The sequence below is a fragment of the Sturnira hondurensis genome, unplaced genomic scaffold (genome assembly GCF_014824575.4).
Source record: "Sturnira hondurensis isolate 20B ecotype Veracruz unplaced genomic scaffold, ASM1482457v3 Scaffold0021632, whole genome shotgun sequence".
Classification (NCBI taxonomy): domain Eukaryota; kingdom Metazoa; phylum Chordata; class Mammalia; order Chiroptera; family Phyllostomidae; genus Sturnira; species Sturnira hondurensis.
Window position 1 is genome coordinate 4504479 of NW_028094263.1, and position 25229 is coordinate 4529707.

The following is a 25229-nucleotide window of genomic DNA, read 5'->3' on the forward strand; positions in this document are numbered from 1 at the left end:
ACTTTTTGCCACATGTGCTTTAACTGTTGATATATGACAATTCTGGAGTACTTTAGTATGTCTCTAATAATACCAATAACATAAATAATATTGAATATCATCAGTTGTCCCCAAAATGTCTTTTATAGCTGCTTTTTTCTTCCCTCCTGATCTAGGAGAAAAATAAACCAGATTTATTTCAAAAAGTTTTGCTTAAAAAATTAGTTACTCTGTAGGTAACAGAAGAACAATATGTATAATATTTACTAATTAGAATATAAATTTACAATGGGGCGATGGGAAAAGCTCTAATTTTAATGTGTCCTCTGAGTATTGAGAACTGATTGAATGATTATGAACCATGAATCTGATTTTATGGAAGGCATTAAGAAATACATTTATTTAACTTCTTGGCAGGAATAGCTAGGCAAGTACCACCAAACATGATTTAGCAGTGACATATGCCATGACAGTATTTGTTTTACCGTTTCTTCCTACTGAGACCCTTCCCTCTTGTTCTTTAGGATATGAGTTTAGTTTATTGCACTGAACTTTTGTTGGAAGCACAAAAATAAACACCACTGATCTTGTATCCTAGACCAATCCCCGACCCTCCATTACTTTCCACATGACATAGGTAATTTGAGTAGGGATACATTTCAGCCCTTTAGATTTATATTTTTCTATACTATACATCTGTACTTTTCTATACATCTGTATTTTTAAGACGGTGCAAGTGCAATAAATGAAGGGGGGAAAAGGGACTATTTAAAAGAATGACTCCAATACTATTCATGGTGGTAAATCTGACTTTATAGAAAAATTCCAGCCCTGGCAGGTGTAGTTCAGTGGATTGATTGCGAGCTGTGAACAAAAGGGTCACCTGTTTGATTCCCAGTCAGGGCACATGCCTGGGTTGCGGGCCAGGTCCCCAGTGGGGGATACATAAGAGGCAACCACACGTGCATGTTTCTCTCCCTCTCTTTCTCTCTCCCTTCCTCTCTCTAAAAGTAAATAAATAAATAAAAATTCCACATGCTTTTAAAAATATTAATAGGTATTTATGAGTTCTGTCAAATCCTGAGAGCTACAGGGGGAAAGAATAGAACCCAAAATTTATGTAGAAAAGTTTGTTCGAGGTACACAATATACTTACAGATACAGGCTATATGTTTTTTGTTTTTTGTTTTTAAAGATTTTATTTATTTATTTTTAGAGGGGAAGGAGAGAGGGAGAGAAACACCAATGTATGGTTGCCTTTTGTGCGTCCCCTGCTGGTAGTTAGCCTGCAAGGAACCAGCCTGCAACCGAGGCATGTGCCCTGACCGGGAATCGAACCGCGATCATCTGGTTCGCAGGCCTGCGTTCAATCCACTGAGCCATGCCAGCCAGGGCCAGGTTATATGTTTTTATAGCTTTTGTTGGAAAAGTAATATCATCAGTTGAACATCATCCAAAGGGACCCTAGGCCATTATTTACCCAGAAGTTCATTTAAATATTAATTTATATGGTGGCTAGAACAATATTAGTGTGACTAAGAATCTTTGTTTTGAAATGTTTATTTAGCTAACCAAGTAACTATTGACTCTACCTACTGTGGTTATGTAGAGTGCAAATTTTCAGATATGGAATAATGTTGATAAACAGTACATAGGGATTTCTATATGGTTTCTATTTCATAGGGTTGAGGATGAAGGATAAAGTAAAACATTCAGTGCTTAGTTTAATATTTGTGGCTATCTTTAAGAATGTTTATGAGAGAATGAAGTGAACAGACTTTTTATTATATATCAGTTCTGATTCTGAAAGTCTGTATTTTATTTCAGTCCAATGTAATTGTTAAATGCATGATTATTATCAATTTTTTCACATATAATACGCGTAAATAATTAAAGGTAGAAAAATGGAAATGAAGATTTCTACCACTGTTTTTTCACTATGTATTAATTTTAAATTCAAAATGGTTTTTTTGGCCACACACATATGTGTGTGTGTGTATATATATATTTTGGGGAGGGGTGCCACTCTATCAGTGTACCAGCTGCACCTATCTTTCACATGAAAAATAATTTTTATGTAAGAAAACTTTTCAGGAAGAAATCTGAAAATCGCATATGGATTTCACTCATAGTCTTCTTTATCTTACATGAAATTGAAGCAGTTTAAATGTTGAGACTATGATACACATCTTTTATTGCCCACAGTGCTTTACACATGACACACAGAATGGAATCAGTAAATACTGGTTATTTGAATGAATAAGTAAAGCCACCGAAGGAGCCAGGGTCAAGGCTTGTGTGAAATGACATTGGACATGTAGTTAAATCATTTGGCACATGGATTATATAAAGCTTATGTAGAGGATTTGTCCTTTTTTTTTTTTTTTTAAGATTTCATTTATTCATCCTTAGAGGAAGGGAGGGAGAAAAATATCGGTGTGTGATTGCTCCTTCTGCACCCCTACTGGAGACCTGGCCCACAATCCAAGCATGTGCCCTGACTGGGAATCGAACTGGCAGCCCTTTGGTTTTCAGGCCAGTGGCACTCAATCAACTAAACCACATCAGCCAGGGTGGATTTCTCTTCTTTTATTAAAATCCTTTTGGGGAAAAAAATGAAATTTTTCTTTCAAACATATAGATTGGACAGGAGTGTATTACCCTGGTATTGAATGCAGGAGTGAATTTAAAACTAGTGGTTTTGCAAAAGCCTTTCTGATTCATGATTTACAAATCTCAGCTGCAAGAAGCAAAGGCTGCCAAACACCCACTTCAGTATAATATGTTCTTCAGGAACATAGCCATTCGTTAGGATCTCTTGCTTTTAAAGGGATCATCTGCATACTCTTTAAACTTTCAGTTATCTACGTGAGGTTTTTAAAATCTTTTTTATTTTACTTTATTTCTTGATAGCCTTATTCATTTGGAGTTTATTAGACTTTTGTAGAGTCTACACTATTCTTAAAGGCTGTTTATAAAGTATTCAGTTCTCATAGAAAAGAAAGAATCTCCTGGCTGGTGTAGCTCAGTGGATTGAGCACAGGCCTGCGAACCAGAGGATCGCGGTTTGATTCCCAGTCAGGGCACATACCTGGGTTGCAGGCTGGTTCCATGCAGGCCAGTGCCCAGCAGGGGACGCACAAAAGGCAACCATACATTGATGTTTCTCTCCCTCTCTCCTTTCTCTCTAAAGACAAATAAATAAATAAATATAATCTTTAATAAAAAAGAAAGAATCTGTATGAACATTCAAATTTGATTTAGGACTTTGCTAATAGAATGCCTGGTCTCTATTTTTAATGTAGTCAACTCAAATTTTTAACTGAAGTTTCTAAAAATAAGTTATTTTTTAAGCAACCTGCTTTAAGAGGAAGAGGTTAAATGATCATATTTAAAGTAGTTTATGCTTTTTAAATTATGAAGAAATTAATTTTCTTTTAAATAGTTCATATGTAAATTTATACTTTTTTAACAATAGACATATTAGAGATGTTTACATTGTACAGATTAAATCCTATTGTTATAAATTTTAAATAGACTATTAAACTTTGAGCAGTCCTGGACCTTGGCAACTTTTTATAAATTTTTAAAATTTTTTATTTATTTTTAGAGAGAGGGGAAGGGAAGGAGAAAGAGGAAGAGAAGCATCACTGTGTGGTTGCCTTGCATGCACCCCCCCAAATGGTGACTTGGGTCACATCAGGCACATGCCCTGACTGGGAATCAAACCAGTAACCTTTCGGTTCACAGACCAGCACTCAGTCCACTGAACCACACCAGCCAGGGCAACTTTTTGTAAATTTTTATACATGATTATGCAGCCTACTCACCATATGTGTGAATTGTCTACAGGTATAAATGGGGAACGAGAAAGTGCTGATATTAAGGTAGATTAACACTTTCTGTTATTGAATCTTCAATGACTTAGATGTTCAGTGTCTGCTTCCCTATGTTAGAATCTCTTGGCATCCATATGGCCCTCAGAACTATATAGAGCTATATTTTACTGAGTGCCTTACACTAAAGGCTAAAGACCATAATGTTGTATTACATTTTTATGGGCCATCATTATTCCAAGGTTTTTGGAACATTGGAATTTGTTGAAACAGGATTTGACCTGTATTCTACTTGTATGCCTTGAATTAATAAGACATATACATCCTGTCAAACACTCATTCTTTCTTGAAAAAAAAAAGTGCTGATAATGCGATATTTTTCCCAGAGCAATGTATATTTTCACAGCAGCAAATTATATTTGAACCCATAAAGTAAACATTGGAGAAAAACAAAAACTTAAATATAAAACATAGATTGAATTTACATGGAGTGATAGTGAGAGAATCCAGATACTTTGGTTTTAGTGGAGCAGAACCAAGAAGTAATGTATTTCTAACTCATGAAGAATTGATATTTATAAAGAACATTCTGCCTTGGCTGGTGTGGCTCAATGGATTGAGTGGCAGCCTGTGAACCAAAGGGTAACTGGTTCGATTCCCAGTCAGGAGGGCACATGCCTGGGTTGTGGGCCAGGTCCCCAGTAGGGGGCATGTGAGAGGCAACCATATATTGATGTTTCTTTCCCTCTCTTTCTCCCTTCCCCTCAGTCTAAAAATAAGTAAATAATTTGTTTTAAAAGAATATTCTGCTAACTACTATGGTGTACACCTGAAACTAATACAAAATAATATTAAATGCAAACTGTAACTGAAAATAAAATTAAAAAATAATTTTTGAGGAATACAAAAGACTATCTGACATTAGTTGGTAAGTGAGAAATTTTCTTTCCCTGAATGTCTGAAAAGTTGGGGAAATTTAAAATCAGTATTGTATCCTGACTCAAGAGTTTCCTGGTAATAGGCTTGTCCCCAGGTAGAAAAAATTGTGCAAATTGTAATGTTGTAAGTTTATCTCTTACTAGTGATTTAACAGAGAGTTTCAGATCATTCTTTGTACTCCTGGTTGATAGGGTACAAACGAATCTAGATTCTATTCTGATTTACAAGAGATTAAAATGATGAACATTGGGCACTGACCAGGTGGCTCATTGGTTGGCACATCATTCAGTACACTAGAGGGCTGCAGGATCAATTCCTGGTGGGGGCATGCATGGAACGCAGCTAATCAATGTTTCTCTTTCATATAGGTATTTCTCTTTCCATCTCTTTCCTCCCATCCCCTGCCCCTTTCCTTCTCTCCTTGGGTGAGGATTAAAAAAAGTGATGAAAATTGGTCGGAAGTTTTAGCTTTAGAGATTGTTTCACACACAAAGGGCAGCTTCAAAAAGGTACATTGCAGCCCTGGCTGGGCCAGTTGGTCGAAGTATTGTCCCGATATGCCAAGGTTGCAGGTTTGATTCCCAGTCAGGATACGTATAAGAATCAATCAGTGAGTGCATGAGTGAGTGGGACAACAAATCTATGCTTCTCTTTCTCTCTCTCTCTCTCTTGCTCCCTCTTTCTCTCTCTCTAAAATCAATCAATAAATAAAAATATAAAGGGTACATTGCAAGGGATAGAACTGTTCTTTATGGTTCTATGGAAGTATTCATGAAAGAGTATGTTTAATTTTCTAAATTCTACTTTTAAGCCTCCATCCCCTGTAGTTATCAACTGCACATACCTGGCCTCTGGAAATTAGTATGTTAAACTGAACCAACTTGATGGGAGTAACTATCTAGAGAGCTTGTTTTCCAAAGAAAAGTATTGTTTACCAAAATTACAAGCGTGATTAGGCATCTTGTAAAGCTCTTCAAAGGTGACTCAAAGCAAAAAAAAAAAAGGTAACTCAGCAACTTTTTTGAATGGAAAAGTGGTGCTTAAGTCACAGTGTGCTTTAAAAAGAAAATGAATATGTTCTTTTTATGACCACTTGTCAAAAAGTGGAGGATTCTCACATCTGTTTCAGCCTTCTGAGACTATTGATGGAACAGAAAAGGCTTAGTGTCTAAGATGGTTTTATTTGTAGGCATGAATTAGTAGTTGCACTATCTTCTGAGGACATACATTACACAAAATACTTCCTTTACTCATAAATATATTGAGATAGCTAAAAGATTGGATCTCAAGACTGAGGTTTCTAATCTATTCCAGAAAAGCCATTCTTCCTGACTGCTGTAACTTATAGATTATCTGAGAGACCTTCTGCTTTACCTGCTTTAATAATACCAAAATAGTTGCTTGGACTCTTTCTCCTTATATTTTAGTTTGAGAGTTATTTATTCATTTTGACTGGTCAGATATGGTTGTCTTTTGCATCCAAACCAATGGAATAATAAGTGAGTGTATTTTTCACTAATTTTGATTTCCAGTTTAACTTTATTTCTTTTTCCAGGTTCTCTCCACATCATCAGCAGTATAGTGTTTTTTACATTGTTGAGCTTTCATTTCTTGTTTAAATCTTTGCTAGCTAAAATATGGAGTAGGTTTACTGACTTTTTGAGTTGCAGTGATACTTTGTAAATTTAAGATGATTACTTCTTGCGTTTCATTTCATCTCAGTAAAAATCCAAATAGAATCTTGGGAAGAGCATTAAAGGATAGTTTGTTAAAGGACCTATAAGTATATTGTAAAAATTTTATTGTTTCTTTAATATACCATAGATTTCTCTTTGCAAAGTTCAAGTATCTTTAACTTTTATAAACTTTTTTTTCTTACCTTGTAATACAGGGTTTTTTTCCTTTAAAAGTAAAATCGTTGTTATCTTTAAATAGCCAGACATTCTGATATTTGAAAGTTTTATTTGCATATCCTTTAAGTAACTGTGATCTTTTTCTTTTCTTCATTGCTGTTTCTTAGTCCAAAAGAAACTCTGCCTTCAAAACCAGTAAAGAAGGAGAAGGAACAAAGGCCACGTCACTTACTCACGGACCTCCCTCTCCCTCCAGAGCTTCCTGGTGGGGATCCATCTCCTCCAGACTCTCCAGAACCAAAGGCAGTCACACCACCTCAACAACCATATAAAAAAAGACCAAAGTGAGTTTTGGGAGGGACCTATCCTTAATTACAGCTTTTATTACAGTGAGGAACCTTGGGGCCTACATCTCATACTTTCTTATACAACCCACACCAGTAGAATGATAGAAGATTGGGCCTAATGTTTATCTTTTATTTAGTGGATAAAAGCCTACCTAAGAGAGCTATTCATCCGTATCCACACATAACCTAGCTGGGTGTTTGGTTTGGTTTGGTTTGGTTTTCAGAAAAACAATAATTTCCCTAATCCAAATATACCTTGAATATTGATCCCATTGTATCTTTAGAGTTCATAATATTTAGCACATTGAAGACAAAAAAGCTCTTTTATTCAGTGTTTGTCAACCATATACCCATTTCTTAAATCACATAAATTGCCATGCCATAAACATAGTAGAATCTGGGTTTGGTTTTCTGGTTGTTAGCATTCCTCTCTTAATAAGAAGTTACCTTCTTTTTTTTTTTTTTTTTTAAAGATTTGATGTATTTATCTTTAGAGGGAAAGGGAAGGAGAGAAGGAGAGAAATATCAATGTATGGTTGCCTCTCATGAGTTCCCTGCTGGGAACTGGCCTGCAACCCAGGCATGTGTTTTAACCGGGAACCAAACCTCGATCCTTTGGTTCGCAGGCCCACACTCAATCCACTGAGTTACACCAGCCAGGGCAAAAAGTTACCTTTATTGAGCATGTTTTATTGCCAAAATTTTCATTTTATTTTTATTGCAATCCTATGTTGTAGGGGTTATTTTCCCATTCTGTAGTTGAGGAAGTGAATAATCAAGAGGTAAGAAAGTAAGCAGCAAATCTATTATTTTATCTTATGTCTTTCTGAAGTAAAAAAAAAGAAAGGAATCTTTGTTTTAGCCATTGTGAGAGACCATTTAAACTATTCATATTGTTTAATTCCTGCCTTTTAAATAAAGAAATTCATAAAATATTTAGGAGCCACAGTTATAAAAGAATTGTTTTCTTTGAATAGACTTAATTTTTTTTTTCAAAATGGGCTTTTTAAAAAATTTTTATTATCTCTAGAGGGAAAGGAGAGAGGGAGAGAGACATCAATGTATGGTTGCCTTTTGTGCATCCCCTTCTGGGAGTTGGCCTACAGGGAACTGGCCTGCAGTCCAGGCATGTGCCCTGACTGGGAATCGAACCATGATCTTCTGGTTCGCAGACCTGTGCTCAATCCACTGAGCTATGCGAGCCAGGGCTGAATAGACTTAATTTTGAAAAATAACGTTTTTTGTTTTTATTTTTGTTTTGCCATTCTTAGAATTTGTTGTCCTCGTTACGGAGAAAGAAGACAAACAGAAAGTGATTGGGGAAAACGCTGTGTGGACAAGTTTGACATTATTGGGATTATTGGAGAGGGAACCTATGGCCAAGTATATAAAGCCAAAGACAAAGACACAGGTAAATACTGCCTAAAAATTCTAGGTATCAGCTTAAAAAGTTATCAATACTAAATAATGTCTTACGAAGATTTAGAGAAAGCACATTTTGAGTTCTAACTTGGTCTCAAAGTTACTAAATACACTGAAATTTTCCAAAAGAATAGTATAGTTATTACAGTTTAAAAACCCTCTCTTTTGTTATTTATTATGAATGTTTATTAAAAGTTTGCTTGGAATTTAAGAGAGGGTAAAAATAAAATGTAAAAGTTGCTCTTTTTTGATATATTTATTTTTTATTGTTTTTATGTATTTTTAAATTACCATTCAGTCCCCTTATATTCTGATCCCCCCCCCCCCCCCCCACACACACACACACAAATAAGTAGCTCTCTTTTTGGTAAGGGATTAGTCCTTGAAGATAAAATGATGTAGTTGAATTATTGGTTTATTTATTTATTTATTAAGATTTTTTTTAAGTTTGTTTTATTTTTAGACAGAGGGAAAAGAAAGGAGAGAGGGAGAGAAACATCATTGTGTGGTTGCTTGTAGTACACTCCCTACTGGGGATTTGGCCCACAACCCAGGCATATGCCCGGACTGGGAATTGAACGGGCAACCCTTTGGTTCACAGGCCAGCATTCAATCCACTGATCCATACCAGCCAAGGCCGGTATATATTTTAATAACCAACATTTTTAGGCCTAACTGAATATGGAATTAAAAATTCAAGTCTTAAGGAAATTAAAGATAAGAAAGAGAACTTAGGGATTTATTTTTTAAAATACAGAAGTATTTGTATAAAGCATTAAAATAGGCATTAAGTCTGTTTTTCAAAGTAAGAGCATGTATTGGCTTGTTGGTGATGGTGGTCAACAAATGCTAATTGATAATGTAACAGTTTTAATTTACTGTGATAGGAGAGCTAGTGGCCTTGAAGAAGGTGAGACTAGACAATGAGAAAGAAGGTTTCCCAATCACAGCCATTCGTGAGATCAAAATTCTTCGTCAGCTAATCCACCGAAGTGTTGTGAACATGAAGGAAATTGTCACAGATAAACAAGATGCACTGGATTTCAAGAAGGACAAAGGTATGTGCAAAGAATTATGTATAGGATAGATTGCTACATCTTTCCTTTCTAAGCTTGTTTACCTGTTTGAATTGTTTAACAGTTTGTACTAGACTCAAGCTTCTTTCTTGAACCTGTACCAGAATCGAGATGTTAGTTACCAGATTGCATTTGTTCTGAAAAGTGCTTTTTAAATAAAATTCCCATTATTATTATTATTACTCCCATTATTCATCAGAGTACTCTTATACTTTTAGAAATCATTGTTATTTATTAAAATTAGAGTCTGCTGTGCCACCTAATACGGCCAGCATATAAACAATTACAAGATTCTCTTCTAAATGTTTAAAATATCTTTTTTACAAATTATATTAATGAAAATTAAAACCCATATTTATTATTTACTCTCATTTTTAAAATTTGTTTTTAATTATAGTTTACATATTATATTACTTTCAGCTGTATGACATAATGATGAGAAACATTCATGTCCGTTACAATGCGATCACCACAAGTTTACTAGCTATCTGTCACCATATGTAGTTATAATACTACTGGCTATATTCCCTATGGTATACATTATTCCCTATGCTATATTCACCGTGACTAATTTTATCATTGGCAGTTTGTACTTAATTTTCTTCACCTTTTTTGCCCATCCTCTCACCACTCACCTATTTGGCAACCATTAGTTTTTTCTTTATATGAATTTGCTTCTTATTCATTTTTACATCATCCTTTCTGGTTATTGTTTATGTGCATCCATATTTTTACATAATTTTTAACTAATACAGTTTAGAATTCAAAGCAGGTATTTCTAAAAACAATCTTCAGCCCTGACTGGTGTGGCTCAGTGGATTGAGCACTAGCCTGCGAACCAAAGGGTTGCTGGTTCAATTCCCAAAGTAGGGCATATGCCTGGGTTGCAGGCCAGGTCCCCAGTAGGGGGCATGCAAGAGGCAAGTACACATTGATGTTTCTCTCCCTTTCTCCTTCTCTTCTCTTCTGTTTAAAAAACACCAAACAGCCCTGGCTGGTGTAGCTCAGTGGATTGAGCGCGGGCCTATGAACCAGAGCATCGTGGTTCGATTCCCAGTCAGACACATGCCTGGGTTGCAGGCCAGTTCCCAGCAGGGAACACACAACAGGCAACCATATGTTGATATTTCTCTCCCTCTCTCCTTCCCTTCCCCTCTAAAGATAAATAAATTAAAAAAAAATTTAAAAACTAATGTAAAGATTTACTAGATTAAAAAAAAAAACAAACACCAAACAATTTTTGGATTTCTTTTCCTGGATTTGTAACTTTTATCTCTTGGGGGATAAAATTGTTTATCTTTTCTGTATTTATGATTGAAGTAGTCTCAAACATAAGTATAGAACATCTGTACTGAGTCTGTATGAGTCTCAAACATCTCAGCTACTTTTATTGAAATCTGAAGATTTAGAGATGGGCAGCTGTGAAGAGATGGCATCTGTAAATGTAATCTGGAATGTTTAAGAGTATGATTCGTAGAAAAAGGGAACAGGATTAAGAATACACAAACTTCCAATTATAAAATAAGTCAAGGGGATGTAATATATAGCAGAGGAAATACTATAGTTATTAGTATTGTATTATCTCTGTGTAGAGACCAATGGTTACTAGACACATTGTGGTACTCCATAAAGTATATGAAAGTTAAATTTCATTGTGTCATATACCTAAAATTAACATAATATTGTATGTCAACTATAATTAAAAATAAATTTTACAAAAAGAGTATATAAAGTACACAAATCTAGAATGTAATGGATAAAATTAAGCTGGACCTTTCTATAGAGCCTCAAAGATCTTAATTAGCCCTGACTGGTATGGCTCAGTGGATTGAGTGCTGGCCTGTGAATCAAAGGGTCACTGGTTCGATTCCCAGTCTAGGGCACATTCCTGGGTTGTAGGCCAGATTCCCAGTAGGGGGTGTGTGAGAGGCATCCACACATTGATGTTTCTCTCCCTTTTTCCCTCCCTTCCACTCTAAAAATAAATAAAATCTTTAAAAAAAAGAGATACTAAATAACCCTGGGAAGTAGTAGCACCTCTTGCTTTGGTAGAAGTAGTTTTAAAGCAGATAAAAGGAAATTCTGCTTATGCAACAGTATTTATGTAAGTTAGATATGATACTGGGTTTATATCTTGGCATATCTTAACTTTTTCTGATTATAAAAATAATTGATTGGCCCTGGCTGGTGTAGCTCAGTGGATTGAGCGCAGGCCTGCGAACCACATAATTGCGGTTCGATCCCTAGTCAGCACATGCCTGGGTTGCAGGCCAGTTCCCAGCAGGGGACTCACAAGAGGCAACCATACATTGATATTTCTTTCCTTCTCTCCTTCCCTTCCCCTCTAAAGATAAATAAATTAATTAATTTAAAAAAAGTAATTGATTGTAGAGTTTCTGTAAGGATGCACAAGAAAATGTTAATTAATTACTTCTGGAGAGAGATTTGACCATGCCATTATATACTGTTGAAATAATTTGCCATGTCTAAGTTATTTTTTTATTAGCTATGGCTTTTTAATTTTTTAAATTATTTTATTGTTATTCAATTACAGTTTTCTGCATTTTCTCCCCACCACTTCTCTCCACCCCAGCCAAACCCACCTCCCTCCCTTGCTTCCACCTTCCCCCTCGGTTTTGTCCATGTGTCCTTTACAGTAATTCCTTAAGTTCTTTTTTAAAAATTTTACTTATTTATTTTTAGAGAGAGAGGAAGGGAAGGAGAAAGAGCGGGAGAGAGACACATCAATGTGTGGCTGACTCTCATGTGTCCCCTACTGGGGCCTGGCATGCAACCGAGGCATGTGCCCTGACTGGGAATTGAACTGGCCATCCTTTGCTTCACAGGCCCACGCTCAATCCACTGAGCTACACCAGCAAGGGCTCTTAAGTTCTTTTTTTTTTTTAATAATGAGATAATGAATGGATAGATGCAGTGCATGCCCATTGTGAAAAAATTGAAAAAATAAAAGAGTAAGCCCTGGCTTGTGTGTCTCAGTGGATTGAGCACTGGCCTGTGAACCAAAGGGTCACTGGTTCGATTCCCAGTCAGGGCACATGCCTGGGTTGCAGTCCAGGTTCCCAGTTGGGGGGGTGTGAGAGGCAAATGATTGAAGTTTCTTTCCCTTTCTCCCTCCCTTCCCCTTTCTGAAAATAGGGGGTTTCCATATTTAGTTGGATTGCTTTTTAAGAAGAGAGTAATAATTTATGTCTTACCAATGAATGTCCATCCCATGTTATTCTCCCTAACATTGAGTTCATATTTTTTTTATGTATTGACTTTTTTAATGGAGCACATTTTGCTTTTGGTCATCTTGATAGTTGAAGTATGATATTTTGGATTTTTTAAAAGATTTTATTTATTTTTTTTTAGAGGGACAAAGAGGGAGAGAAACATCTATGTGTGGTTGTCTCTCATGTGTCCCCTACTGGGGACATGGTAGGCAACCCAGGCACGTGCTTTGACTGGGAATCGAACCAGAGACCCTTTGGTTCCCAGGTCAGCACTCAATCTACTGAGCCATACCAGCTAAGGCTGGATTTCTTTTTCTTTTTCTTTTTCTTTTTTTTAAAACTGATTTTAGAGGGGGAGAGAGAGAAACTTCGATGCATTCGTTGGTTCATTCTTGTATGTGACCTGCCCAGGGCTTGTATTGCATTTCTTGTATTGCTTCTGAGTTTTATCTGTGTTTCTCAGTTTTACTTATTTTCTTTTTGGGGGGGTTGTCACTTTTATGTCCTTTGTCTACTTATATTTTGCAATTTTTATCTTTTTTCATATTCATTTGTATAAGATTGTAGCCAAATCTCTTTAAGATACTCCTTTATTACAGTGGTTCTTAACTTTTTGGGGGGTCATGGAACTCGTCAAAGGTGAACCATTTTTTTTAAATACTGTATATATATTTTTTTAAATGTTGCACATTTTAGAGCGTTCAAAGGGTCCTTGAAACCTGCTCCCTAGATTGAGAATACTTGCCTTTGTGATACTAGGAGATAGACTTTTAGACTGGACATACCATTTTTTAACTAGGTCTAGAATTTATGTGATACTTTTCTCTATCAGGCACACTGTTGAAAGTGGCATGATAGTGTGACTTTCAAATGTTTGAAAGTTCTGTTAGTGTACTTTTTTATTTACTTCTAAATTTAGGTAATTTAATTAGATGATTCATTTTTCTTTCAATTCTTAAATATTATGAATTTTAGTAATAACTCTGCCCTGGCATATTGTGTGAATCCTATTAACTAAGGTGTACAGACTTCTACAAAAGTATTTCATAGACAATATAACAAACGGGCATGGTTGTGTGTTACAAAGAAAACTTTATTTATAACCGACAAACGGACTGGATTTGGCCCAAGGTCTGTAATGAGTCAGTGGACTTAAATGATAAAAAATAGTTACACAATATGACTGAAGCACTTGTCCCCCTCAAGACATAGTAATCTAGAGAGCCCTGGATAAGGAGTCAGAAGATGAAGTCAGTTATTCTGTTAGTTATTATTAGAAATGGCAAGTTATTCAACTACTCTGAGTTTCAGTTTCTTCATTTATAAAATTACACAGTTGTTCCAGAGAGTCTTATGGTCAACTCCCAAATTATATTAAAATTTAAGACATTGTCATTTCATGTTTTTACTATTGTTTTTAATTTTTTCTTTTATGTAGGTGCCTTTTACCTTGTATTTGAGTATATGGACCATGACTTAATGGGACTGCTAGAATCTGGTTTGGTGCACTTTTCTGAGGATCATATCAAGTCATTTATGAAACAGCTAATGGAAGGATTGGATTACTGTCACAAAAAGAATTTCTTGCATCGGGATATTAAGTGTTCTAACATTTTGCTGAACAACAGGTAACATAGTAAAACCAAATGAGGTTAAGCATTTTTTCTCTCTCTTCTGAACCCCTTAGTTTAAGTTAGTTAATTGGGGTGATAGGTAGACCCCGTAATACAGTTTTTTTCATTTACATACATCTGAACATTAGGAACAGCTTATAATAGGGTTATCCTGATCAGCAGTTTCTAGACTTAAGTGTTGATAAGGAATTAACAGAGGATTGTAAATTACAAACATTTTAAGGAGTCACTCACATCCTACAGAAATATTCAGAGGTTTTTTTTGCCATAGATAGTGAATAATATTGTTGTCTAATAATAATATAGACAAATTCAAACATTGATTGGGTTCTTAATGAAACTCTCCCTTGTTTAGTGGGGAGAAACGTATGCCTGCTGTTTTAGCTGTTCTTGAGACCTTCTCAGTTATCAAATTTCAGAGTAAACACAGGTGTACAGTTGGTAATTGACCTTTCTGACCAGTACTTAAAACTTCCATGTTTTAGCATTGTAGACAGACATGAATTTGGTGAGGAACAGTGCTGGTTCTTCAGAAGTTTTTATCATCTGCTTTCTCCCTTTCTGGCTGTTTACCTAAACTACATTGGTAATATCAGAAGTTTTATGCGGAGTAATCTTTGGTGATAGACCTATCCATTGAGGAGTGAAAAGCAAGTTTGGTATTACTGATATCAGTCCAGTGTTTGGTTCTTTAGGAAATGGGGCTGTTTACTGTCATCTTTGTCTGATTCACCCATTGTTCAATTATGTTTGACAAACATTGTCTGTACAGGAATATGAAATTATTCCGTATTTTCTGTCTTTGTATAGTGGGGTAACCAGTCATCCAGGGCTGCCCAGGACTCTCCTGGTTTTAGCACTCAAAGTCCCAAGTGGGATGGTTGGTCACTGAAGAGCTCTGAGTTTAGTAGGGAGCTAAACAAGTAAATAACTCAATTCAATACACATTTATTAACCCCCCCCCACTTTTTTAAAATTTGGGAGCACCTGCGAAGATGCCCTCCAGAGGAATGAGTAGGGATTTATCAGAAAGACTGACAACAGAGGACTAAGTTTCTAGGCAAAAGAAATTGCACAGACAAAAGCACATAAATGTGAAAAATAACACAACATAATCCAGAAAACTATAATACCGGTATTGCTAGGGCAGGTAAAGTTGGACAGTTGCAAGGAAACTATTCAAAGATTTTGTGTGTGTTACTAAGCAGCTTAAACTTTGTAGGTGACAGACACTGAAGGATGTTGGTTAATTTAATTTTTTGTTTTTTAAATTATATAATTAAATGCATTATTTAAATTAAAAATATATGAACTGTATATATTTGTTTAATATATACTTAAACATCTTTATGAGACAAAACATGGTATTAAGAGGTTATTTCTTTCTGTTGCTATCTCTATGACCCACAATTCTCATTAAAGCTGGGCTTGGTTAATCTACACCTATAGCAGTATGGCTTCAAGAACTTGATGATGGCTATCAGTTTACAGCTTTCCTGGACTATGTAGTATTATTGTACTTTCCTCTGTTCCTTTTGCTCCTCAATGGGGGCTATCTCAGGGCAGGGAATAACTGAAGTCCTGCTTGGTGTCCTTTCTGGTTGGTGGGTCAGGCCCTACTCTGTTCCCAACTTCCCACATTCAGAAAATTCAGGAAACTAAGTGGGATATAGGAGTCTCATGGTCTAGTCTGATTCATTCAGCCCATTTAATTCTGGCTACACAGAGACTTTTGGTGAGATGGCCTGGAGAGAGTTGTAAGGAATCTTCAGCTGGACAAGAGAGAGCAGTTGATGAGAGGGGGTAGGAGAACAGGACTAATAGGTCACATGGGAGTTCCAGACTAGTAGGATATGCACATTCAGGGGTTATCAAGCATAGAAAAGATGTAAGAAGATGGAACCCAAGAGAATGGTCAGAGACAGAGGAAGAAGATACAGAATATCATGAATGCAAAATAGGCAAGTTTAAGAAGTGGGTTAAGAAAATCTCAAGTTTAGCCCTGGCTGGTGTAGCTCAGTGGATTGAGCATGGGCCTGCGAGCCATACGATTGCAGTTTGATTCCCAGTCAGGGCACATGCTTGGGTTGCAGGCCAGTTTCCGGCAGGGGTCAGTTCCCTGCAGGGGATGCACCAGAAGCAACCATACATTGATGTTTCCTTCCTCTCTCCTTCCCTTCCCCTCTAAAGATAAATAAATAAAATATTTTTTAAAAAAAGAGAAAGAGAGAGAATCTCAAGTTTAAAAGGTCAGTGGAGCCCTGGCTGGTGTAGCTCAATGGATTGAGCTCGGGCCTGCAAGCCACATGATCACGGTTCGATTCCCAGTCAGGGCATATGCCTGGGTTGCAGGCCAGTTCCCAGCAGGGGACTCATGAGAGGCAACCATACACTGATATTTCTCTCCTCTCCTTCCCTTCCCCTCTAAAGATAAAGAAATAAAATCTTTATTAAAAGAAAAAAAGGTCAGTGGAGACAGTGTGGAGTAAGTGGGTGAGTAACACAATAGGAAAGTGGTGGCAAGTGTGTCTTTAGTTTTTAATTTTGATTTTTTATTTAAGGATGCAGAGGTTTGAGCATATTTAAGTGCTAATGGAAAAGAAAATCAGGAGAAGTTGAAGATTCAGGAAAGATTCAAAATAATTTAAAGGAACAAGTTTCTAGAGGAGTTGAGATCAAGGTTACTGGTGGTAGTAGGCACAAGTATAGGCGTTAATTATCCTTGAACAAGAGATTGACATACTTGTTGTTCAGTAATTGAAGGAAAAGAAAGAAAGAAGGTTATAGGTGCAAGAAGTTTGTAGGTAACAGGATGTTAGGTAGCTCTCACCTGGTAACTTCTGTTTTCAGTGAAGTTCATTACTGAGAGTGAGAAAGGAGAGGGGATAGATTAGGAAGTGTTTTATAGCCTATTTTCCTATAACTATGTCTTGCCATTTTAATCAGTCAGTTGTATGCCTTGAGTCTTGGATCATCTCAGGCTCTCAGAATAAGGATGCCAAGAAATTTGAGGAACAATTTTTGTATTCAAGTCAGCCATTTTCTTTCTTTTTTGCTTTTCTCAGAATTTGCTTATAAATTGAGCTTTAAAATATAATGAAGTTTGGTTCAAGTAGGTAAGATGTCCTTAATCTTAACTAGGAATGATTAGAGTTGATTTAATGTAAAATTTTGTTGTTACAGGCATACCTTGGAGATACTGTGAGTTCGGTACCAGACTACTGCAATAAAGCAAATTTGCAGTAAAGTGAATCATATGATTTTTTTGTTTTCCCAGTGCATATAAAAGTTACCTTTACACTATGTTGTAGCCTATTGAGAATAAAATAGCATTATGTCTAAAGGAAATGTAAATACCTTAATTTAATTTATTTTATTTTATTTTATTTTATTTTTTAAAGATTTTATTTATTTTCAGAGAGGAGAAGGGAAAGAGAGAGAGAGAGAGAGAGAGAGAGACGTTAATAAGTGGTTGCCTCTAGTACGCCCCCAACTGGGGACCTGGCCAGCAACCCAGGCATGTGCCTTGACTAGGACTCAAACCCGAAACCCTTTGGTTCACAGGCTGCCACACTGGTCAGGGCTGTACCTTAATGTAAAAGATACTTTGGCCCTGGCCAGTGTGGCTCAGTTGGTTGGAGCATCATCCTGTACACCGAAGCATGCAGGTTCAATTCCTGGTCAGGGCACATACCTGGGTTGCAGGTTTGATTTCTGGTAGAAGTTTGTATGGGAGGCAACTGATAGGTGTTTCTCTCTCTGTGTCTCCGCTTCTCTCTAAAATCAGTGAACATTTAAAAAGTTATTTTGTTGCTGAAACGTGCTAACCATTTTCTGAGCCTTCAGGGACTACTAATTTTTTTTTGTTGGTGAAGGGTCTTGCCTTGTGTTGATGAAAGTTCAATAAATCAAAGACCAATGAAATACTGTATGCCTGTAGTACTTTGTTTTACTATTCTGTCCCATTGCTGATACTCTGAGGAGCACCTCATAACATAGCATGTTTTTTATTTCTATCTCATCTTTCTGTCTGATCTGAGCTATCACACACCTGAGATGTCCCCAGTCTCTAAAAAAAAGAGTGAGCTGACTTCATTCCCCAAGAGGTGACACAAGCTGTACATGTAAATAGATAGTCTACAAAATTATTTAGACACATATTATGAATATGAAATAATAAATGTTTTTAATAGTTTCCCAACATTTTGCAGTTATTAAAATATTACTTGACATCACTGTCAAAGGCAGAATACTTAGTAGAGTGAAATGTAGATATGATCCCTTCAAGGCAAAGTGTATATAGTTCAGAACAGCGTCGCCAGCGTCGCCTGTGGGCTTGTTAGAAATTCAAGTTTTGGGGCTATGACCTATTGAATCAACATCTCTGGGAATGGGGCCCAGGATACTTTTAACAAGCTTTCCAGGTGATTTTTACTTCATACTAAAGTTTGAGAGCCCCTCTAAGGTCATAGTTGTATATTGTTATGGTAAAGCAAATGGTGGTATTATTTTGGTAGAAGGTCTCATTCATCATAAAAATTGTTTGCTCTGATCAAAGTTATGTTGCCTCTTTGAAAAAATCCGCAGTGTTGTTTACTGTTCATTATGAAAAATGTCAAATTACAATAAAAAATCGAGACACTAATTTACTTAATAGTTAATACATATGCAGTTAACACTTTATTTGCTTTTTATTTTTCTGCTTGAGTTATTTTAAAGTAAATTATAGACATCATTACATTTGACTCTAAATACTCTGACAGAATTAACTATTACCTATTAACTTCCAACATTTAGTCCATGTATTATACAGTGCCTGACACAAAAAACACCCCTTTTTTATTACAGAATCGTGAGCATGTAACTCTATAACATAACAATAATCATACCCAAGCACACTATATGACATTTTAGATGAAATGTTCAAATTAAAATTACAAATTACTGCACCTATACTGTTCCCTAGCAACCGCACTCAAGCAGGCGTTACTTTTGTTGGACTCTGTATTTTTTTAAGTTACATGAAAAATGTCTTGTATACCTAGTTTGTTCAAACCAGATCAATCAAAGATTATGAATTGGATATGATTGTTAGGTGTCTTAAATCTCTCTTAATCTAGAACAGTCTATTTTTCCCCCTCAATAATTTGTATTTAGTATTGCAGGTTCCAGTCGGTGTTGTTTGCCAAAAAATAAATGATAATTTAATTGGGTCAAATCCAAAAATTTAGTAGTTTTAAAAAAAACCGTAGGGCTTGGTGAACCCCAAGATTTTGTAAACTGGAGCAGTCAAAAGATACTTAACCTGGGAGAGTGACCATTAAAAATAGAACAAAGAGCAGAGGTTAAAATTAAATTTTTTGTAATCTTTTTAACTCCTAAATTAATGTTTGCCTTTTTTAGGTATGATTTGGAAGTTGTTGCTGTTACTTATGGAAATAATTGTTTTTGTTTTACAGCGGGCAGATTAAACTAGCAGATTTTGGACTTGCTCGGCTCTATAACTCTGAAGAAAGGTGAGACACTTACCAAAATTACATGTGGGAAATAGGAAAGAATGCTTTTTATTCTTGGATATCCTAGTATCCTGCAAGTTGTAATAAGTGTCCAAGTTCCCTAATTGTCTCAATGTGTTACTACCTAAATTATAGATGGTAAATTCTATCTAAATTCTTTTTTTAAGTTTCATTTATTTATTTTTAGAGAGAAAGGAAAGGAGGGAGAGAAACATCAGTGTGTGATTGCCTCTCATGTGGCCCCCACTGGGACCTGGCCCACCATCCAGGCATGTGCCCTGACTGGGAATTGAACCGGTGGCCCTTTAGTTCACAGCCCACGCTCAATCCACTGAGCCACACCAGCCAGGGCTCTATCTAAATTCTTAGATCAGCCTTAGACTAAAAAAAAATCAACCCAAATTGGAATGGAAGTTATTTTGTTTCTTCCCTTCCCTTCTTCCTTTCCCTTCTTTGTCCAATTTACTTTTGAACTATTAGGTTGCTATGGAGCTGTTTTGAACATCCTGTCTTCAATTGGCAGCTATTTCTATTTGCATTTAATTGTACAAATATATTACATCAGAAGCCATTGTAAATTTATGTCATGATATTTTTTTTTCTGCGTTTTAGTCGCCCTTATACAAACAAAGTCATTACTCTGTGGTACCGACCTCCAGAACTTCTGCTGGGAGAGGAGCGTTATACACCAGCCATAGATGTTTGGAGCTGTGGGTAAGGCTCCCTTCACTTTTTCTTTTGTTTGTAACTCGCCTATTTAACTTGTATTGCATCCTCTCTCCACATTGACTTTTTTTTGCAGCTTTTCTTTAAGTTCAGAAGGGTAGGGATAAACTCTTAGATTTCAGAGAAGTATGTTGAATATTTCTTTTTTTTAAAGTTTTTATTTACTTTTTAGAGAGAGGGGATGGGAGGGAGAAAGAGAAGGAGAGAATCATCAGTGCATGGTTGTCTGTTGCGAACACCCCTACTGGGGAACTGGCCTGCAGCCCAGGCATGTGCCCTGACTGGGAATCGAACCTGCAACCCCTTGGTTCACAGGCCAGCACTCAATCCACTGAGCCACACCAGCCAAGGCAGAAATACTTTTTTTAACATTTCACCAATTTTTGTTTTATTTCTTTTAACTTAGTTTGAATTGAGATCCAAATACATTCAAATAAGATCCATGGATTGCCATTGATTATCTGAAGTCTTTTAATTACAGATTCTCCCTCTATCTCTCTTAGGTCCCCTCACCCTTATTACAGTTTCCTTAGAAGAAACTGGGTCATTTGTTCTATAAAGTCTCCACAGTCTGGATTCTGCTGATTACATCCTCCTGATAGTATTTTTTTATCATGGTTCTCTCTCTGTTCCTTGTATTTTCTGTAAATTGAATTTCAGGGTGAAATTTCAGGGTGAATTCAGGTTTGATTCTCAATCATCCTCTAACCCGGAATCTACTGTACAGATGGTTTTGAGTACTTCTGACAGACTGTATAGTCAATGGTACATCAGAGTTGTGTGTGAGAAACACAGGGATGAGCCTCTGCACAGAGTACAGGCAATAACTGGGTACAGAATCTGTGAAGAATTTGAAAACAGTAAAACAATCCACTCCAAAATAGTCTGCTTTTTATTACCACCTTATACAGACAATTCTGAGCAATGTCTGATAAAATGTTCCTACTAGGGCAGATTTATGCACACAGACACACCGCTTTACGTAATACGTAATTGTCTCTTTTTGAAACATTACCAGTGAGCATTAGTGAGCCATGGCTGAGTTTGCTCAGTTAGTTAGAATATCATTCCAATACCCAAAGGTTGTGGGGTTCAATCTCCTCATCAGGGCACATAAAAGAATCAACCAATGAATACATAAATAAGTGGAACAACAAATTGATGTCCCCCTCTAAAGTTAGTAAATAAAAAATTTTTAAAGAAAAATATCAGCTATTAATGATCCACACCCATTAATTCATTTGTGGTGGTTTTGTGATGATGATATTCTAATTATAACATTCCTTCCTGGAATAAAAATAACTTATTTATTTGGCTAACTCTAGGTACAAGTGATATGGAAAAGGTAGGGGGAAAGGTTTAATTCTTTTATTTATCAGGTCTCAAGATAAAGAGATGGTTTCCTAGCATTTTCTAAAGATCAGAGAGGATTTTGGGGCCTTGTTCTTTAGTTTCATAATGAACTCATGGAACTAAACATATATGATGTGTTTTACTCCATTACGGTTGTCATCCTTAGTCCTGTGCAAACTGTCCAGTCTTTGGATGGCGGGAGTTTATTCAGGTTAATTCTTGAATCCTTTTGATACATCCATAGTAGTCTTTTATTACATTCTATTTTTTCTGGTTCCAGGCTCATCTTCTTTATTTCCTGCCCCACACCTGGCATCGGCCATTTCCCTAAGGCACAAGTGGCAAACACGAGGCCCAAGGGCTGAATCTGGCCCTCTCCTTGTTTTTTCTGGCCTGGCACCTTGTTTCTACCTGGCAGCTCCGAACTCCTTGCCCCTAGTTAAGGAGTAGTTACTCTTATGCAATCCTAAAATTACATTGGGCCCTTAGAAGGCAACCATGAAGCTGATGTGGATCCCAGTGAAAATGAGTTTGACATCCCTGCTCTAAGGAGTCTTAGTTCCTTTTTGTTGAAAATATTTACCATTTGTTTGTAAGGGGAATGTTTATTAACTTTCTCTTATGCTGTATTACTTATGCATGAATACAGTGTTTTAGGCTTCTGACATACATATTTGCCAGTGGAGCATATCACTCTTCCCCATTCTTTGCCTCTATTAGTAACATTCTTTAAAAGGCACTGCAGGGATTTTATTTCAAAATTCAAAAGGGTGAAGGAGAAAGACGGCATAATTTCTGTGGTAGCCTACCTAACTCAAATGAAGCTTTAGTTAAATTTTACTGACTCAAGCTGGGTGTGTTTATGTTCTGGACTATTTACTTTAATAGTATTAGCATTTAAATTGTCACAACTAGGCTCTAAAGGTAACGCTTCATTAAGATGCACAGGGAAAGTTCTTAGCTCTATTGGTACTATTATTTCAGTCTCTGCAACCCGCCACCTTAGTGTAATAGCAAAGTGTTGATTGCATAATGATGGTCTTCCCCATTAAAGGACTGGAAACTGAAATTTAAAAAAAGAAAATACAAAAACACAATTGGAAATCAAAACTATAGAAAATTAGACTTTCTTTAAAGCCCAGTGACTCATTGAATTGAGATTTGATGTGAGCTTACTACTTTGGTGATGAAAGGTATTCTCTCTGAAGATATTTTTGTAGGATATTCTTTTCAGAGAATTGCTGGAGCAGTTCAACTTGAAATTCTGGAGAGAAACTAGAAAGACTAGTACAATATATTGTACCTAGAGTCTCAAAACTCAGCTGGGTGGGTGGGTTGGTTGGTTGGTTGGTTGATTGATTTTTCTTTCAGCCACTGTATTTGGAATTTTGTTTGGCAGTTAGTATTGGAAACAATTAAATTTTATTTTACTTTTTTATCTCTGAATAAGGTTTGAGAGAACATAAGAAGTAAGAATTTGTCGTTAACATTAATTAACAAATACTAATAAGGTGTGAATAACTTTAAGAGCTAGGTTTGTTTTGCTTTCTCAAATTTAGTCAAGCTAAATAATGTCCAAGTAAAAACATATAAACATTGGTTTTATATTTTTTAATAAATCTCATATCAAAGCACAGACCAGAGAAGAGATTCTTTGTCTGTTTTTTTCTTTTCCCATTTTATTTATTTTTTTAATGGTTTCTTTTTTTTTAAGGTTTTCTCTCTCTCTGTCTCTGTCTGTCTTTTTTTCTTTTGAGAGGGAGGAAGGGAGGGAGAGAAACATCAGTGTGTGGTTGCCTCTCATGTGCCTCCACTGGGGACCTGGCCCACAACCCAGGCATGTACCCTGAGAGTTGAACTGGTGACCCTTTGGTTCACAGCCTGTGCTCAGTCCACTGAGGTACATCAGCCAGGGCATCTTTTCCCACTTTAAAAAAGTGAAATATTTCATACATACAGAAAAGTATAAAGTATTCATATTTTCACTTGTTTTTAAGTTTATTTTGAAATAATTTTAAATGTACAGAAAACTTACAATGTGTAGCCTTTTTCAGATTTACTAAATTTTTTTAACCTTTTAACTGAGGTATATAATAAACTGTATATATTTAACATAAGCATATTGTGTAAACCAGTGAAACCATCACCTACAAAAGTTTCCATGTGCTGCTCTATAATCTCTCTCTTATCTACACCATCCCATTACCAGGCAATCACTGTTTTGCTTTCTACTATTGTTGGTTAATTTTCATTTCTAGAATTTTATAGAAATGGAATCATACAGGGAGCGTATGCACTTTTTTCCTCTTGCATCGTTTTTATCTGATGTTTAAATTTTTTATTCTCACCTGAGGATACGTTTATAGATTTTAGTGAGGGGGGAGCGGGGAGAGAGGGAGAGAAACCGAAACGTCAGTATGAGAGAAACATCAATCAGTTTCCTCCTGTACATTTCCCGATTGGAGATCAAACATGTAACCTAGGTCTGTGCCCTGACTGGGAATTGAACCCATAACCTTTTGGTTATGACCCCTTCAGCCAACTGAACCACCTGGCCAGGGCTCCTCTCGCATCTTTTACTCACCATAATTATATTGAGATTCATTCCTATTAGATTCACTAATTTTTTAAAAAATTCTCACCCAGGGACATAGTCACTCATTTTAGAAATAGGGGAAGGGAGGGTGAGAATGTGAGAGAGGAACATGGATCGGTTGCCGCTTGTACAGGCCCTAGCCAGGACCAAATCCACAACCCTAAGTATGTGCCCTAACCGGGAATTGAACCCATGACCTTCAGGGTTACAGGATGATGCTCTAACCAACTGAGCCACACCAGCCAGGACTTCACTGATTTTTAACACCTTGCCATATTTGCTTTTATATTCATTTATGTATACATGTATGTATTCATACAATATATAAATAGAATAAAATGTATGTTTATAAATATACCAAGTATTTTTCCCCAGAACTGTTTGAAAGTAGTTGTATGTATCATACTCCTTTCCCTCTTAATATTTAATGTGCGTTTTCTAAGAACAAAGATAATCTCTCTTTTTTTTTTAAGATTTTATTTATTTATCTTTAGAGGGCAAGGGAAGGAGAGAAGGAGAGAATATCAATGTACGGTTGCCTCTCATGGCCCTGTTGGGAACTGGCCTGCAACCCAGGCATGTGCCCTGACTGGGAATCGAACTGCGATTCTTTGGTTCGCAGGCACGCACTCGATCCACTGAGCCACACCAGCCAGGGCAGAACAAAGATAATCTCTTAAATAATCACAATACAATTATTAAATTCAGGGAATTTAGCA

The 25229-nt window shown here is 36.3% G+C and overlaps 1 protein-coding gene across 7 annotated transcripts in view; it reads left to right on the forward strand.

Annotated features, from left to right (window-relative positions):
* CDK12 (cyclin dependent kinase 12) overlaps positions 1-25229 on the forward strand; it is a 62811-nt gene that overhangs the window by 8504 nt on the left and 29078 nt on the right. For all 7 annotated transcript variants that reach the window (XM_037033454.1, XM_037033451.1, XM_037033452.1 and 4 more), the window contains 6 exons: positions 6775-6951; positions 8226-8365; positions 9264-9434; positions 14124-14313; positions 19779-19835; positions 20448-20549. In XM_037033454.1, the coding sequence (XP_036889349.1) occupies positions 6775-6951; positions 8226-8365; positions 9264-9434; positions 14124-14313; positions 19779-19835; positions 20448-20549 (837 nt within the window). The remainder of the gene's footprint in view (positions 1-6774; positions 6952-8225; positions 8366-9263; positions 9435-14123; positions 14314-19778; positions 19836-20447; positions 20550-25229) is intronic.